Source organism: Gallus gallus, chromosome 4 (assembly GCF_016699485.2).
Source record: "Gallus gallus isolate bGalGal1 chromosome 4, bGalGal1.mat.broiler.GRCg7b, whole genome shotgun sequence".
NCBI lineage: Eukaryota > Metazoa > Chordata > Aves > Galliformes > Phasianidae > Gallus > Gallus gallus.
In genome coordinates, this window is record NC_052535.1 from 85,318,270 (window position 1) to 85,333,384 (window position 15,115).

The 15,115-nt window shown below is 49.8% G+C and overlaps 2 protein-coding genes, 1 long non-coding RNA gene and 1 pseudogene across 6 annotated transcripts; all 4 read left to right on the forward strand.

Annotated features, from left to right (window-relative positions):
• The window catches only part of LOC112532335, a 44,901-nt pseudogene extending 40,946 nt beyond the window's left edge, over positions 1-3,955 (forward strand).
• LOC121110782 lies at positions 1,730-2,551 on the forward strand. The gene is made up of 2 exons (XR_005859954.1): positions 1,730-1,801; positions 2,438-2,551. It is a non-coding gene; the product is annotated as an uncharacterized LOC121110782 (long non-coding RNA).
• A 1,916-nt stretch (positions 3,956-5,871) lies between the features above and the next one.
• Positions 5,872-11,159, forward strand: LOC121113232 (T-cell surface glycoprotein CD8 alpha chain-like). 3 transcript variants are annotated; one of them, XM_046941260.1, is made up of 6 exons: positions 5,872-5,958; positions 6,428-6,802; positions 8,307-8,399; positions 8,810-8,889; positions 9,050-9,166; positions 9,330-11,159. In XM_046941260.1, the coding sequence occupies exons 1-5, from the start codon at positions 5,913-5,915 to the stop codon at positions 9,140-9,142; spliced, it is 687 nt and encodes a 228-aa protein (XP_046797216.1). In that variant the 5' UTR covers positions 5,872-5,912; the 3' UTR covers positions 9,143-9,166; positions 9,330-11,159. The 3 variants fall into 3 exon arrangements, with proteins under 3 accessions (XP_046797216.1, XP_040556314.1, XP_040556315.1); XM_040700380.2 differs by lacking the exon at positions 8,810-8,889 and having other exon boundaries at positions 9,330-11,158; XM_040700381.2 differs by lacking the exons at positions 8,307-8,399; positions 8,810-8,889 and having other exon boundaries at positions 9,330-11,158.
• Positions 11,160-11,510: 351 nt separating this feature from the next.
• On the forward strand, positions 11,511-14,335 carry LOC107049200 (T-cell surface glycoprotein CD8 alpha chain-like). 2 transcript variants are annotated; one of them, XM_040700346.2, is made up of 5 exons: positions 11,511-11,597; positions 12,176-12,544; positions 13,129-13,239; positions 13,397-13,513; positions 13,995-14,328. In XM_040700346.2, exons 1-5 carry the CDS (start codon positions 11,549-11,551, stop codon positions 14,009-14,011), a joined length of 663 nt encoding a protein of 220 aa, XP_040556280.1. In that variant the 5' UTR covers positions 11,511-11,548; the 3' UTR covers positions 14,012-14,328. The 2 variants fall into 2 exon arrangements, with proteins under 2 accessions (XP_040556280.1, XP_040556279.1); XM_040700345.2 differs by having other exon boundaries at positions 11,511-12,544; positions 13,995-14,335.
• Positions 14,336-15,115: the final 780 nt, after the last annotated feature.

The following is a 15,115-nucleotide window of genomic DNA, read 5'->3' on the forward strand; positions in this document are numbered from 1 at the left end:
AACAGCACTTCCATCAGACAGCGGCGCCTGCTTTCGGGCACCCAGGATCAGGGGGCACATTTGCAAAAGAGGAATACAACAACCCATCACAAAGAACATCAGAGCCAGCAAATAACAACAGAAGACACAAACAACACCAGCCCAGGGAAACTGTTGCTACTGTATGTGCAAAGCTGCAGGAAGCCCAGCACTTACCAACGGGTGAGTGGTCACCTGGAGGCAGCAACAAAGGCTGTGAATGTTGACACACATATTTGTCAGGGTGGAGGACCTGGTAGTTGTAGAATAAGACCACAAACATTCTGCTTTGAAAAAAAAGTGAAAATTTGCATGCCACTGGGACATGGGGCTTCTTTGATGGGTTTCACATCACAGACCTGCCTTGCACAAAGCAGCATTTGCAGAACAATTGCAAAGAACAACAGCGCTGGAGAAGGCAGCTACATGTCAGCAATACGTGGACTTGGAAATCAAAACTGCACGTGAATACATGCTGTAAAACATTCCCACTTCTTGTTTGCTCTGCAAGAAAACAGCATGCCTTCACATCCACACCAGACCACTTCTGCATGAGCAAGTCAAGGTGGAAGAATGGTCGACAGGAAACATAGCCTGAGGCCGGAGTCCACATCATGGAACTTGTCCCATTTTGTGCAGGTCTGGATGTGATGTGAGTGCTCCAAATGGCTGAGAGACAGTAGTCTGTAAAGGATGATTTAATTTCAAGAAGGAATGCTGTCAAATGAAGACATTACAAAAAAGTCCATTAAAAACAATGTTATGACAAAGCACAGCCCGAGTTCTGGATCTCTACTGGAGTTCTTCAGAAACCATTCTTTACTGAACCATGGATCTTCTCAGAAGAGGGTCCAGATGACATCACATCCTCTCCTATAAGTAACGCTGCCTCCAAAGTTCAGTGACAAAGATCACCCACGCTCCGCTGCACTACCCTGAGGACGATGGCCGCGTCTCCTGCACTGCTCCTCCTGCTCAGCCTGGGGCTCTGTGAGTATGGAAGTGGGAAGGAAGGAATTCAGGGCTGCTCAGGGACTGCACAGGGAAGCAGGAGTGGTGAGACTGCAGAGTGATACGCAGCAGGAACAGAGCCTGTTCAGACAGGTGTTGCTGGAGGGAACAGGGAAGGGGAGAGAAGAGGCATGAGGCAGTTGTTAGGGGGAATCACCTGGCAGAGAAGCTGGAAAATGGCTGCAGCTCCGAGAAGGCAGCTGAAGGGCTGCTCTGAAGGGCAGTATCCATCTTGAGAGCTCGGCGCTCTCAACGCTGAGTCCCCAGGGACTCCAGCACAGCACCCAAGTGTGCTGGATGCCGAGGCCCTCGCTCTGTATTCACCCTCACAGCCCAGCTGCCTGCCATGCACCGCACTGCCCTGGCAGGGAAGAGCCCTGCCCAAAGACCCCAGGAACTTTCCTAGGACTGAGTGCAAACAGCTCATGCATTTCAAGGGTGCTGATAAGAAATTAGGAACCCACTTCCTCCTTTTCCATGGCTGGTAGTGTGTCAGATCATCACAGTTCAAAACAGGCTCTATGAAGTCCTCCCTGTCCTGTCCATCTCCAGGCTGGGCTGGGAGAATGCTCTAGTGTTGTCTCTCTCTGTATTCATCCATTCTTCCATCCAGTCACAACTGAAGCACCCACCACACCCGCTGCCACCACCCAGAGCCACCAGGTCACCAAGAAGGACACCTCACACCAGAGCCTGCATCCAGGTAACGCAGCACTGGGGAGACAGGGGTTGTCCTAGCAGAGATGCTTTGATGAGAAGAGGCTACATTAATGTCATAGCTGACCATAATATGCATTTCAGGATGTAGGGAGAACTCTGCAGCTCCAGGGATGAAACTAACTCCATTTTACAATGGGTATCCCAGAGAAAGGAGCAAGATTTCTTTTGCAAAGAGGTGTGGGACAACATGAAAGGACATGTGCTAGTGATGAGACTCAGAAGGTCAAGCTGACGGCTGGCCTTGGTGATTGTGAAGGTCTGCCCCAGAAAAGATGATTCCATTATTCTAAACCCACGTTTCACCCCATTTAGGGTGACTTAAATGTCACAAGCATTCCAAATGATGGGTCACACCAAAACAAAGGATTGCTTTTTGAACAAACACTGCTTTCAGTCACAGAAGGGGACATGAGAAGTCTTCTGGCTATGTGTTCTCCCTCTGCTCTCCAGCACAATGCCAACACCAGCAGCCCATGGCTGGGGATGTCACCTGTGGACATGCCTGGTTTGCACCGCACTCTCTCGGTGCCCTGTGAAAGCCTTCTCCTCATCTGCAGCTACTGTCAGCCTCGCTCACAGACATATGGATCCCTTTGCTGCAGGACCTGCTGACAGCTCTGCCACAGCAGGCCGTGGCCAAAGCTGGCTGGGGCCTTTCCTCTTTCCTCTCTCTTCTTTCTTCCTGCAGGAACAAGCAGCGAGAATTCACTGACTTTCTGCTGTGATATAGTCATATATGGGTTAACCTGGCTGGTGCCTGCCTCCAGCTTCTCACTGCCATAACCATCACCACCAGGCACTGCCAAAGCAAGTCACACCCTGACACCCTGCAGAGGTTCCTGGAGCTTCACACCACAGAGCACAGCCCGCTGCTCCAGGGCAATGAGCTCTCTGCCTATTGCCCTCACGCAGCCATTGCATATCCAGGATACAGGGGAGGCAGAGGGACCTCTCTTTAAAATTCTTTTCCAAACTTTCCTCAACCACAGCGTTAGCCTCAGAAATCTTTATCACGTTCTTCACTGTCAGACAAGAAATTATAAATGCAGAGAAAACTTCCTCTACCAAACTGCATTGGCTATACCATCCTGAATCTGGTGTGAGTACCAGAACACAAAATTTTACTGAACTATTTATTTTGGCTTTTTATGCTGTTTTGAATTACCAGTCAAGATCCATTAGGAGCATTTATTTCTGCAGTAGGCAGAAAAAGGACGGATTTTTACACCACACCTGGATTTTCTGTTGGAATTCCTGGCTCAACATTGCAATCAGCCGAATGTAGCCTGAGGTAGTCATAAAGATGCCACAGTGGGGAAGGGTATGGAACATGGAGATGGGTATAGAGCTGCTCTAAGGCAGCTTAGAGACATCAGATCAGGCTCAGGGCCATCCAGACACTCTTCCTAAAGGCAGAACGAGGAATGGCTGAGTCACAATTTTTGTCTTTCCTCCTTCCGTTAGAAACAAAAGATTGAGATTTAAGAGTAAATTCAGAAATCTTCACTGATACTTGGGATTCCTCCTTGCTAAACAGATCAAACGTTCCCATGCTAACAGCAGGAAGCATCAGCAGTGCCGTAATGAACACAGCCACACGTCACACTCACTCACCACAAGCCCATCCCTTGCAGGACCAAGCTCACCGTAAGCAAGCAGTGCTGCGTCGCTGCGCAGCAGAAGGCACACAGGCGTCCTCCTCAAGCACCGCACGGAGCCCATCAGCAACACACACAGCTGCCCTGATGAAGCGCGGGCATTGGGCTGCTCCTCCTGTGCTGCCCACCAGCACTGCACACCTCCCGCGGCCTGACATGTGCTCCTGCCCCACACTGCTGGGACACACCCAGACCGCGGGGGACAGCGCTGACCCTAAGAAGCCGGGCTGCTCCGTGACGCTGTGAAAAAGAGCCACCGATGATTCCATGAGATGAGGAACAAGGCAAACATTTCCACGACTCAACCCCAGTGCCCCAAGCTGCCACTTCCAATGACTTCTCTGTTCAATGGATATAGTTTTTACTCTTTCATTGTGTTGTTCGGTTTAATTCATTATTTACATACAAGGCAGAGAGATTTATAACTTCGCATGCTATCCTAATCATGTTTACAAAAGGAAAGTTCCACATCTAATAGCCCACTCTCAAATATGGTGAAAGAAATTTGTGTCAGACCACGGTCCACAATAGAAATTCTTCCTAGCTTGTCCAACTGAAATCTCCTCAGCAGGCATAGAGAAAATTCATCCATGCTGCTGATCTAAATTATATCCACAGGTGAAGGTACTGAAGTAGATCTTCACCTGGAGGTCCTGCTACTGTCTGAAGCTTTTCACAATAGCGTAATTGCCAATGGGACAGCCTTAGCTGTTCGTGTTTATTACAGTGGACAGGAGAAATGGCTTTGTGCTAAGATATAAACAAACACAGGACTCGGGAAAGGATGATCCCTTCACAAGCTAATTTGTTAGGAGACAAGAGATGGAGGCTCAGGAGCACACTAGCTTCATCTAATCACAAAAAGATGTCTTCATTAGAGCTAAACTTGCCTGGGACACTCTCTGCCCAATAGTGTGTGTCCTTGCTGGGAAGGGATGCATGACAGCCCCTTACCGCTCTCACTCCACTGACAATAAGCTTTCATCTAGCCTTAAAAACATACGTTCATTAACAGAGTCTTAAAGGCAGCAGAAACTAGTGATTACCACAAATGCACCGCATATTTCCAGAACCATCCGCAAGCCATGAGGACCAGGAGAAAGGGCAACTCTGTGTTTAGAAGGTGAACTTTGGCGTACCTGTTAGGTAGCTGGGAATGACCCATGGTAGAAGCACACTGTCACAGGGAGAAAAGAGGGAAGAAAGATGTCCAAACAGACAGGCAATAGGCCTTCCTGGGTTATCCTGCACTCCATCTGCACAGGTTCTCCTAACATCTCTGAACATGAGATACCATAGGTAGGCAACCATGCTCCATGGCAGGGTGAGAATCCAATCCCCAGAAACATTCAAGCACCCTCTTTTGCCAGCAGCACCCCTTCCAATCCCATCATTCTGAACCACAGAAATCAGGAAATTTCCCACTCTGGTCACAGTCCTGGTGTAAGGCAGAAGCAGATCGCTTCAACACCTCACAAAATGTGGGACAACGTCAGCCGTCCACAAGGCATGCCCATCAGTTCAGCTCCTGATCCCGTTGCAAAGGCAGCAGTGAGAGTGCCTGGCTTGTGAACATCCAGAGGATGTTGTTGCAAAGGCAAGAGAACAACACCTCACACCTTATCAAAATATAGCAGGAAAGACAGGAAATCCCCAAAAAAGAAGAAGAAAATAACACCAGCCTAGTGGAACTGCTGTGACTGTATGCACAAAGCTGCAGGAAAACAAAACTCTTAGCAGTGGGCAGGACTCAGAGTGTTAAAGCAGGTAAGGTGTTTCTTGTTGTTTTTTGGCATGGCGGAAGACCCTGTGGTTGGAGAAGAAAACCACGAGGGTATAAATAACACTTAAAACTCAGCATACCACTGGGACAAGGGGCTGTCTTGGTGGGTATCATACCACAGAGCTCCTGCCTTGCACACAGCAGCTTCTGCAGAGAAACTACAAAGAAGAGATGCAGAGAAGAGCTGAGCTGCAGAACTCAGCCACATGTCATCAATATGTGGACTCAGAGATAAGGGGCAGATGGACAGATGCTGTGCAACATTCCCAGGTCTTCTTCAAACTTTACATTGAATAAAACAAAATACAGTGAAATACAATCTCTCCTAAGGAATACAACATGTTGTCCATGTGCATGGCCCCAGTCCTGTCCTTGTTTTCTGCAGATCTGCACATGAAGTGGGTGGGAAACATCAGTCCGAGCTGATTCACCGAATGTCTAGAAGGAGCACTGTCAGTCTGAATCTCAGCTGAAGATACTGCAGCAGCAAAATCCATGAGGCACCATTAAAAACAACAGTATCACAATAAACGAGCCCAAGTTCTGCATCACAAATGAAGTGTTGCAGAAATCTTTTCTCACTCTGTTTCACCTCAGAGGCTGAACACGGACTCTTCACAGAAGAGGGTCCAGATGACATCACATCCTCCCCTATAAGTTACACTGCCTCCAAAGTTCAGTGACAAAGATCACTCGCGCTCCGCTGCATCGCCCCAAGGACAATGTCCGGGTCTCCTGCACTGCTCCTCCTGCTCAGCCTGGGGCTCTGTGAGTATGGAAGCGGGAAGGATGGAATTCAGGGGTGCTCAGTGACTGCGCAGGGAAGCGGGAGCAGTGAAACTGCAGGGTGATACGCAGCAGGAACAGAGCCTGTTCAGACAAGTGTTGTTGGAGGGGAAGGGGAAGGGGAGAGAGGGGGCATGAGACAGTTGTTAGTGGTGAATCACCTGGCAAAGAAGCTGGGAAATGGCCGTAGCCCTGAGAAGGCAGCTGGAGGGCTACTCTGAAGGGCAGCATCCATCTCGAGAGCCTGGCATTCTCAATGCTGAGTCCCCAGGGACTCCAGCACAGCACCCAAGTGTGCTGGACGCCGAGGCCCTCCCTCCGCATTCACCCTCAATTCAGGTGCCTGCCTGCCACGCACCGCACTGCACCGGCAGGGAAGAGCCCTGCCCAAAGGCCCTGGGAGCTCTTCACGAGCAGCACCTGAGTGCACATGGACATCTTCTGCCCACAGGCTGCACCGATGCTCAGGGACAGAGGGATGCAGTGGCGGACAGGTTCCTCAACAGGAATATGAAGCATCCCCAGGAGGGACAGCAACTGGAGCTGGAGTGCCCACCTTATGACAGGGATAAACCTATCTTCTGGATACGTCTAGATAAGTTTGGGAACATCCACTTTCTCGTCTCCAGTACCCCTGTTTCCGTCCAGGGGATGGCATTCTATGGGAGTAAGGGAACATCTTCACAGTTTGATACATGGTGGAGAGGCAACACCAATCTGCTGGTGGTAAAGAACTTCACAACCCAGGATGAGGGGACCTATTTCTGCATCAGCTACACCAACCAGGTGCTGCACTTCAGCTCTGGACAACCCACTTTCTTCCCAGGTGAGCAGCTGGGGTTCTGTGAGTATGGATGAGGGTTTATGGGGCACCTGTGCCCGGAGGAAGGAGGACAATGGCTGAAGGCATTTCCCTTGCACCACGTCCAAAAAACTGGGCAAAGTAAACCGTGGGGAAAGAAAGGGCAAACGCAAAGGATGGAATTCAGGGCTGCTCAGTGACTGCAGGGCAACAGGAGCGGTGGGACTGCGGTACAGTACACAGCAGGAACAGAGCCTGTGAAGACAGGTGTTGCTGGAGGAGATGGGGAAGGGGAGAGAGGGGACAATTAGAAGTTGTTAGTGAGGGAAATTCAGCACAGCACAGTGAGGGAACTTCAGCACAGCACTTCAGCACAGTACCTGCAGTACTCAAGGTGAGGCCTTACCACTGCCAAGTATGGGCACAGGGTTACTTCCCTAGTTCTGTTCACCACACAATTCCTCATACAAGCCAGGATGCCATTGGCCTTCTTGGCCACCTGGGCACACTGCTGGCTCATATTCAGCTGACTGCCCATCAGTACACCAAGGTCCCTTTCCATAAGGCAGCTTCCTAGCCATTCCTCCCTAAGCCTATAGGGTTGTCTGGGGTGGTTGTGATCAAAATGCAGGACCAGACACTAGGTCCTATTGAAACTCATACATTTTGCCTTGGCCCATTCATCCAGCCTATCCAGGTCCCTTTGTAGTGCCCCTCTTCCTTCAGGCAGATCAACACTCCCTCTCAACATGGTGTCGTCGGCTAACTTACTGAGGGTACACTCAATCCCCTCATCAAGATCATTAATAATGATGTCAAATAGAAGAGTCCCCAGTACCGAGCCCTGGGGGACACTGCTTGGGACTGGCTGCCAACTGGATTTAACTCCACGGTCCACAACCCTTTGGGCCCAGCCATTGAGCCAGTGTTTCACCCAGCAGAGCATACACCCATACACACCATGGGCAGCCAGCTCCTACATAAGAATATTGTGGGGGAAAGGCGGCCCATCGCCCACACTCCCCATGGCCCTGCTTCTTTGCTCAAGCTGTCTCATCACACAGGCACTGCTCCTCCTCAGAGAGGCTCTCTGCTCAACCCCTTCACTTGTGGTACTGGTCCTGCCCAAACACACAGGAGGTCATGCAGCCCAGCAGCACCTCCCCATCCCATCAGCACCTCTCAGGGATGAGAGTTACAAAGTCCGCAGCCACCCCAGCCTTCCTCACCTCACATGGACCTCTACATTCTGACAGCCCCCATATGCTTACAGCACCTCAAAAAGAAACTCAGAAATCCCCTTGGCTCTCAGGACGTGTTTTATAACAGTGATAACACACATACTGATGGGGCTGATAAGAAATTAGGAGCCCAAATCCTTCTGTTTCCAGGGCTGGGCAGCACCTGAAAGCATCGCTGTTCAAAACAGACTCTATAATAGTTCTTCCTCTGCTGGCTACATCCTGGCACAGAAACAAGGACGCTCTTCTGTTGTACCTCTCTGTATTCACTTATTTCTTCTTTCCAGTCGCAACTAAAGCAGCACCCACCACACTTGCAACCACTACCCAGAGCAGCCAGGCCACCAAGAAGGACAATTCACAACAGAGTCCAGATGCAGGTAACTCAGCTGCGGGGAGGCTGGGGCTCTGCAAGCAGTGCTGCTCTGCCTGGAACAGCATGAATTAAGGGCCGTGCTGACTGCAGGCATTTTGGGATGTGAGGACAAGAGATAATGTTCATCTTTCTCAGGGACGTGCCAATGAGGGGTGAAACCACCTAAAGAGCTCAGAATTTCTGAGGATGATAGAAAGAAATTCTAAGCCCACAGCCCTCAGGTTTCATGGCTGGGCACCTCAGCTGTGCAAGCCGATCTCATATCAGTGTCAGGGTATCAAAGTACAAAATGGGCCCTACAGAGCCCCCCCTATGCTGGCCACAGGCTTATATATATCCTGGCAGGAGTGGGAGAAGGCTATTTTGATGTATCTCACTGCCTTAAACCATTTTTCCATCCACTCACAACAACAGCAGAGCACATCACACTCAGTGATTCACACGGAGCAGCCAGGTCACCACAAAGAACAGCTCACAGCAGGGCCGAGATGCAGGTAAATCAGCTGTGGCGAGACAGGGGCTCTGCCAGCAGTGCTGCTTTGATCAGAAGTGGCAAACTTAATGTCCGTGCTGGCTACAGGCATTTCAGGATGCAGGCAGATGTCTCCTGCCGCTGTGCCTTTCCTCTTTCCCCTCTCTCCTTTCATCCTGTAGGAACAAACAGCAAGAATACACTGCATTTCTGCTATGATGTGGTCATGCGGGTTAACCTGGCTGGTGCCTGCCTCCTGCTCCTCACTGCCATAACCATCACCATCATGCACTGCCAAAGTAAGTCCCACCCTGACACCCTGCAGAGGTTCCTGGAGCCTCACACCACAGAGCACAGCCTGCTGCTCCAGGGCAATGGGCTCTCTGCTTATTGCCCTCCAGGACACAGGGAATGCTGAAGGACCGCTCTTAAAACAATTTCCCATACATTCCTCATTTCTAGGTTGGATCAATATTTCTCAATCTATTCTGCACTCTCAGACAATAACTGAAAACTTAGAAACTTCATTCCATCAGACTGTATTGCCTCTACCATCCCGAAATACATAAATCAGGGATGGAAGAAGCAGAACCCAAAGCACTGTGTAATAACAGGAGAAACATGCTTTAGTACGGGTCTTGCAAGTGTCCAAATGCCAACACTCGCAGCAGCAGCTTGCGCTACAGCCAAACTACCTCCCACCTCCTGTTGAAACAAAGCTTACAATTGGAGAGGAAATTCTGAAACTTTCACTCAGCTTTCAGTTTCGCCTTACCAAAAAGATCACATCTTAGAAATGCGCAAAAGAGATGGATGATCAAATCCAACCACGTCTCACACTCCACCGTCACTTGGCGGACCAAGCTCACCGTAAGCAAGCAGCGCTGCATCGCTGCTCAGCAGAAGGCACACAGGCATCCTCCTCAAGCACCGCACGGATCCCATCAGCAACACACACAGCTGCCCTGATGGAGCGTGGGCATTTGGCTGATCCTTCTCTGCCCATTCATCAATCACACCAAAAACTCAGCTCTCAGACCCCAACCCTCATCTCACTTCTGAAGTCTTCCCGATTAAACACTTCTAATTCTTAACGCTCACAGTGTGTCCTATGCTTTCACTCAAAGTTATCATGGGGACAGAGGGACCGAACATGCTACAACCAACACCACGATCGCTTCAAAATAAAAGAAACCAACTCCCAACTATATTGACATATAATTGTCTGTCTGACCAGGGATCCATGGTGGGAAGTCTCTCCCAGCTTTTCCAAATGAAATCAACACAGCAAGCACCGAGATCATTCATCTCAACCTCACGTCCTCCTGAGCCCATTCCAAAACCTGTCAGACTCCCGTTTCCCCACATGATTTGGTCTATGCTCTCCACAGCCATATCTCATTCATTGATTGATGAAAATTAATTAAATACAGACAAATTTCAACACAGCCTTTACTAATAGGAAACCATGATGCCCTGTTTTTAAGGACAAGAAGAACCTCTACACCTGATAGCTCATCTCTCTTTCCCAACTCTCTCAGGGGCACTAACAGTGATGCTGATCGTTGCTGCTCTGCAACTGAGGACTCAGCATTATAAGCGGATGTCTGACATCACAGTCTAACCTGGGCTGACCTTAGTTACCCCACTCCAGAAGGCTCCACACTGGCTTTTCTTTTCAGCCCAAAATTCATTGAGGCCCAATCAAATGAGCCCAGGGATAACCACACAGTTTGGGCCCATTTCCTCACAAAACAGCACTTCCATCAGACAGCGGTGCCTGCTTTCGGGCACCCAGGAACAGGGGGCACATTTGCAAAAGAGGAATACAACAACACATCACAAATAACAGCAGAGCCAGGAAATAACAACAGAAGACGCAAATAACACCAGCCCACGGAAACTGTCATTACTGTATGTGCAAAGCTGCAGGAAGCGCAGCACTTACCAATGTGTGAGTGGTCACCTGGAGGCAGCAGCAACAGCCCTCAGTGTTGCGGCATATGAGGGTTACTTAAGGCAGGGCGGAAGTCCCTGTGGTTGTAGAACAAAAAGACAAGAATTTAAACTACAGATAAATAAGTCTGCATGAGTCTGGGACATGACGGTGTACTGATGGCTACCACAGCACAGACCTCCTGCCTTGCACACAGCGGTTTCTGCAGAGAAAGTATAAAGAAGAAACGTGGAGAACAGCTGAGCTGAAACACTCAGCTACATCTCAGCAATGCATGGACCCTGAGATGACAAGTGCACATGGATCAATCTGAAAACAGATTAAAAAGTATACTAAAATAAAACCTCCTTCCTCAAACACAACTTGAAGCCCATCACAATGGCACGGGACGTGCAAATGCAGACATGATGATAGCGCCCCAGAAGGCTGTGAGACTGTAGTTTGTGGCAGCTGATTTGATTTCAAGGATGAATACTGTCAGCCTGAACCACAGCTGAAGACACTGCAGCAGCAAAATCGCTGAGGCACCATTAAAAATGACGCTATCATGATAAATGAGTCCAAGTTCTGAATCACAAATGAAGTGCTGCAGAAATCATTCTTTTATGAACAACACCTCTTCACAGAAGAGGGTCCTGATGACATCACATCCTCTCCTATAAGTTACGCTGCCTCCAAAGTTCAGTGACAAAGATCACCCGCGCTCCGCTGCACCACCCCGAGGATGGTGGCCGGGTCTCCTGCACTGCTCCTCCTGCTCAGCCTGGGGCTCTGTGAGTATGGAAGCGGGCTTATTGGGAACCTGTGCCGGGAGGAAGGAGAACAATGGGTGAAGGCATTCCCCTTGCACCACAGCCAAGAAACTGGGCAAAAGAAACCAAGGGGAAAGAAGGGGAAAACCAAAAGGACAGAATTGAGGCTGCTCAGTGACTGTGCAGGGAAGCAGGAGCGGTGGGATTGCAGCGCAATACACAGCAGGAACAGAGCCTGTTCTGATAAGTGTTGCTGGAGGGGATGGGGAAGGGGAGAGAGGGGGCATGAGGTACTTGTTACTGGGGAATCACCTGGCAAAGAAGCTGGGAAATGGTAGCAGCTCTGAGAAGGCAGCTGGAGGGCTGCTCTGAAGGGCAGCATCTATCTCGAGAGCCTGGCGATCTCAGTGCTGAGTCCGCAGGGACTCCAGCACAGCACCCAAGCATGCTGGATGCCAAGGCCCTCCCTCCGCATTCTCCCTCACAGCCTGGCTGCCTGCCTGCCATGCACTGCACCGACAGGGAAGAGCCCAGCCCAAACACCTTGGGAGCTCTTCCTGAGCAGCACCTGAGGGCACATGGCCAACTTCTGCCCACAGGCTGCACCAGTGCCCAGGGACACAGGTACGCGATGGCAGTCAGGTTCCTCAACAGGAGTATGAAGCACCCCAAAGAGGGACAGCGGCTGGAGCTGGAGTGTGTGAATTACAACAGTGACAATGGGGTCTTTTGGATCCGCCTCGATAAGGATGAGAACCTTCACTTCATTGTCTACATTTCCAAGTATTCCTGGACCACTTTCTCAGGGAACAAGGGAGCATCTTCACAATTTGAGGGGTCAAAACAAGGCAGCTCCTATCAGCTGGTGGTGAAGAACTTCAGTGCACGGGACCAGGGGATCTATTTCTGCATCGCCAACATCCACCCCATGCTGCACTTCAGCACTGGACAACGTGCCTTCTTCCCAGGTCAGCAACAGCTTCAGTCACCTCGCTTACACCCAGCACCTCTGCCCATGCCTTCTCAATCCAGCCCATCGCCCACACTCCCCATGGCCCTGCTTCTTTGCCCAAGCCATCTCATCACACAGGCACTGCTCCTCCTCATAGAGCCTCCCAGCCCACCAGCTACGCTCGTGGTACCGATCCTGCCCAAACTCACGGGTGGTCGTGCAGCTTCTCAGGGATGAGAGTTACAAAGTGCGCAGCCACCACCTCCTTTTCCTCACCTCACATTATTCTCGAATCTCCTGACTACCTCCAAATGCTTGCAGCATCTCAAAAATAAAATCACATTCCATGTGGTGGTTGGTCTGTGGACAGAAAAAGTTCCCAGGTTGCCCAAAACATAGTTCGTAGTAGGAAAGATCTCCAAGTGTGCTGCCAAGGATTTAGGAACCCTAAGCCTTCTATTTCCATGGTTGGGCAGTCTTTTGCTGCATCATTTTTCAAAATGGGACCTACAAATTCCCCCTGTATTGCCTGTGTCCTGGGTGGGGTGGGAGAAAGTGGTTTTATTTTACTTTGCTGTATTCATCCATTTCTCCTTCCAGTCCCAACTACAGCAGCAGCACCCACCACACTCAGAGCAGTCACACTCACTGCCACCACCCAGAGCAGTCAGGTCACCATGAAGGACATCTCCTGGCACAGCCCAGATCCAGGTAACCCAGCGGTGGGGAGGCACGGGCTCTGCCAGCGGTGCTGCTTTGATCAGAAGTGGCAAATTTAATGTCTGTGCTGACTACTGCCCATTCAAGACACAGGGAGTGGTCTGCAGCTGGGCCTTTCCTCTTTCCTCACTCTCCTTTCTTTCTGAAGGAAGAAGCAAGGAGAACATGCCCAATTTCTACTGTAAATCAGTCATGTGGGTTAACCTGCTTTGTGCCTGCCTCCTGCTCCTCACTGCCATAACCATCACCATCACGCACTGCCAAAGTAAGTCCCCTGTGAAAGTAAGTACCAGGGAAGATTCATTAGCTGCATTAAGATCTGCAGCAAGCAGCGCTAATGCTGAAACTGAGATTGTTGCACAACATCCATATTTTCTGCATAACTCTGGCTCAACATTGTAATTCAATGAAAGCAATCTACAGTAGTGAAAAAGAAGCAAAGTGGGGACGAATATCATAAAGGGAGATCGATCCTGAAAGGCTCTATGTCAGCGTACAGCAAAGACACAGTGCCTTTAACAGGCTCTGCCTGAAGGCAGAACTCTGTGTTCTTCATTGTTGACAAACCACCATTTCAAATGCATGATTGTAATTTAAGAGTGAATTCAGAAATCTTCACTGTTACTTTGGATTCCTCCTTGCTAAACCGATCAAACGTTCCCATGCTAACAGCAGGAAGCATCAGCAGTGCTGTAATCAACACAGCCACGCGTCACACACACTCACCACAAGCCCATCCCTTGCAGGACCAAGCTCACCGTAAGCAAGCAGTGCTGCGTCGCTGCTCAGCAGAAGGCACACAGGCGTCCTCCTCAAGCACCGCACGGATCCCATCAGCAACACACACAGCTGCCCTGATGCAGCGCAGGCATTTGGCTGCTACTGCTCTGCTGCCCACCAGCACTGCACACCTCCCGCGGCCTGACATGTGCTCCTGCCCCACACTGCTGGGACACACCCAGACCGCGGGGGACAGCGCTGACCCTAAGAAGCCGGGCAGCTCCGTGCTGCTGTGGAAAAGTGCTGTGTGCTGTGCTGGACAGCTGAACCTTCCACGAGATGACCAATAAACCAATCATATACAAAACTCAATTCTGGTGCTCCAGTCAGTCAATTCCCAAGTCTTCTCTACAAGCTGGATGTAACTTCTATCTCTTTCATTGCATAGTTTAGTTTAATTAATTATTGACATTATTGACATCTCACCGAAGCTTTTCAGAGTAAAATAATTGCCACTGGGACAGTCTTACTTGTTCTTAGATGTTACTAGACTAGAAGGATTGGCCTTAGGCTGTGCCAGGGAAGATTCAGTTTGGATGGCAGAAAATACTTCTTCTCCAAGAGAGTGGACAGGCGTGGGAACAGGCTGCCCAAGGACGTGGTGTACTCACTGAAACTAGAGGCGTTCCAGAAAGGCTTAGATGTTGTACTGAGAGATGTGGTTTTGTGGGAATATTGGTGATAGTGGAACAGTTGGATTAGATGACCTTGGAGGAGGTAGTTTCCAACCATGGTGATTCTTATGATTCTACAGAAAGGAGAAACTGCTTTGTGCTAAGAGATATATAAACACAGGATCCAGGAAAGGAAGATCCCTGCCCTAGCTGACTTCTTACTAGAAGACAAGAGACAGAAACTCAGGAGCAGAGTGGTTTCATCTGATCACACACAGATGTCTCCATCAGAGCTAAACTTACCTGGGTCCCTCTCCAGCCAATGAAGCATGTCCCTGCTGGGAAGGGATGCACAACAGCCCCTTACTGCTCTCTCTCTCCACTGAGAACAACCTTTCATCTTGTCTTAAAGACATATATTCATTAACAGACTCACAAAGGCAGCAGAAACGAGCAATTCCCCCAAAAGCACC

What these genes read in the sequence shown, in the direction of transcription:
- LOC121113232 (XM_040700380.2), top strand. Translation starts at nt 5,913, where the DNA reads ATGTCCGGGTCTCCTGCACTGCTCCTCCTGCTCAGCCTGGGGCTCT. An exon ending in CCTGCTCAGCCTGGGGCTCT is followed by an intron (nt 5,959 to 6,427) that starts GTGAGTATGGAA and finishes TTCTGCCCACAG; the next exon opens with GCTGCACCGATGCTCAGGGA. An exon ending in CACCATCATGCACTGCCAAA is followed by an intron (nt 9,167 to 9,329) that starts GTAAGTCCCACC and finishes CCTCATTTCTAG; the next exon opens with GTTGGATCAATATTTCTCAA.
- LOC107049200 (XM_040700345.2), top strand. Translation starts at nt 11,908, where the DNA reads ATGGTAGCAGCTCTGAGAAGGCAGCTGGAGGGCTGCTCTGAAGGGCAG. An exon ending in ACAACGTGCCTTCTTCCCAG is followed by an intron (nt 12,545 to 13,128) that starts GTCAGCAACAGC and finishes TTCTCCTTCCAG; the next exon opens with TCCCAACTACAGCAGCAGCA. An exon ending in CTGGCACAGCCCAGATCCAG is followed by an intron (nt 13,240 to 13,396) that starts GTAACCCAGCGG and finishes TTCTTTCTGAAG; the next exon opens with GAAGAAGCAAGGAGAACATG.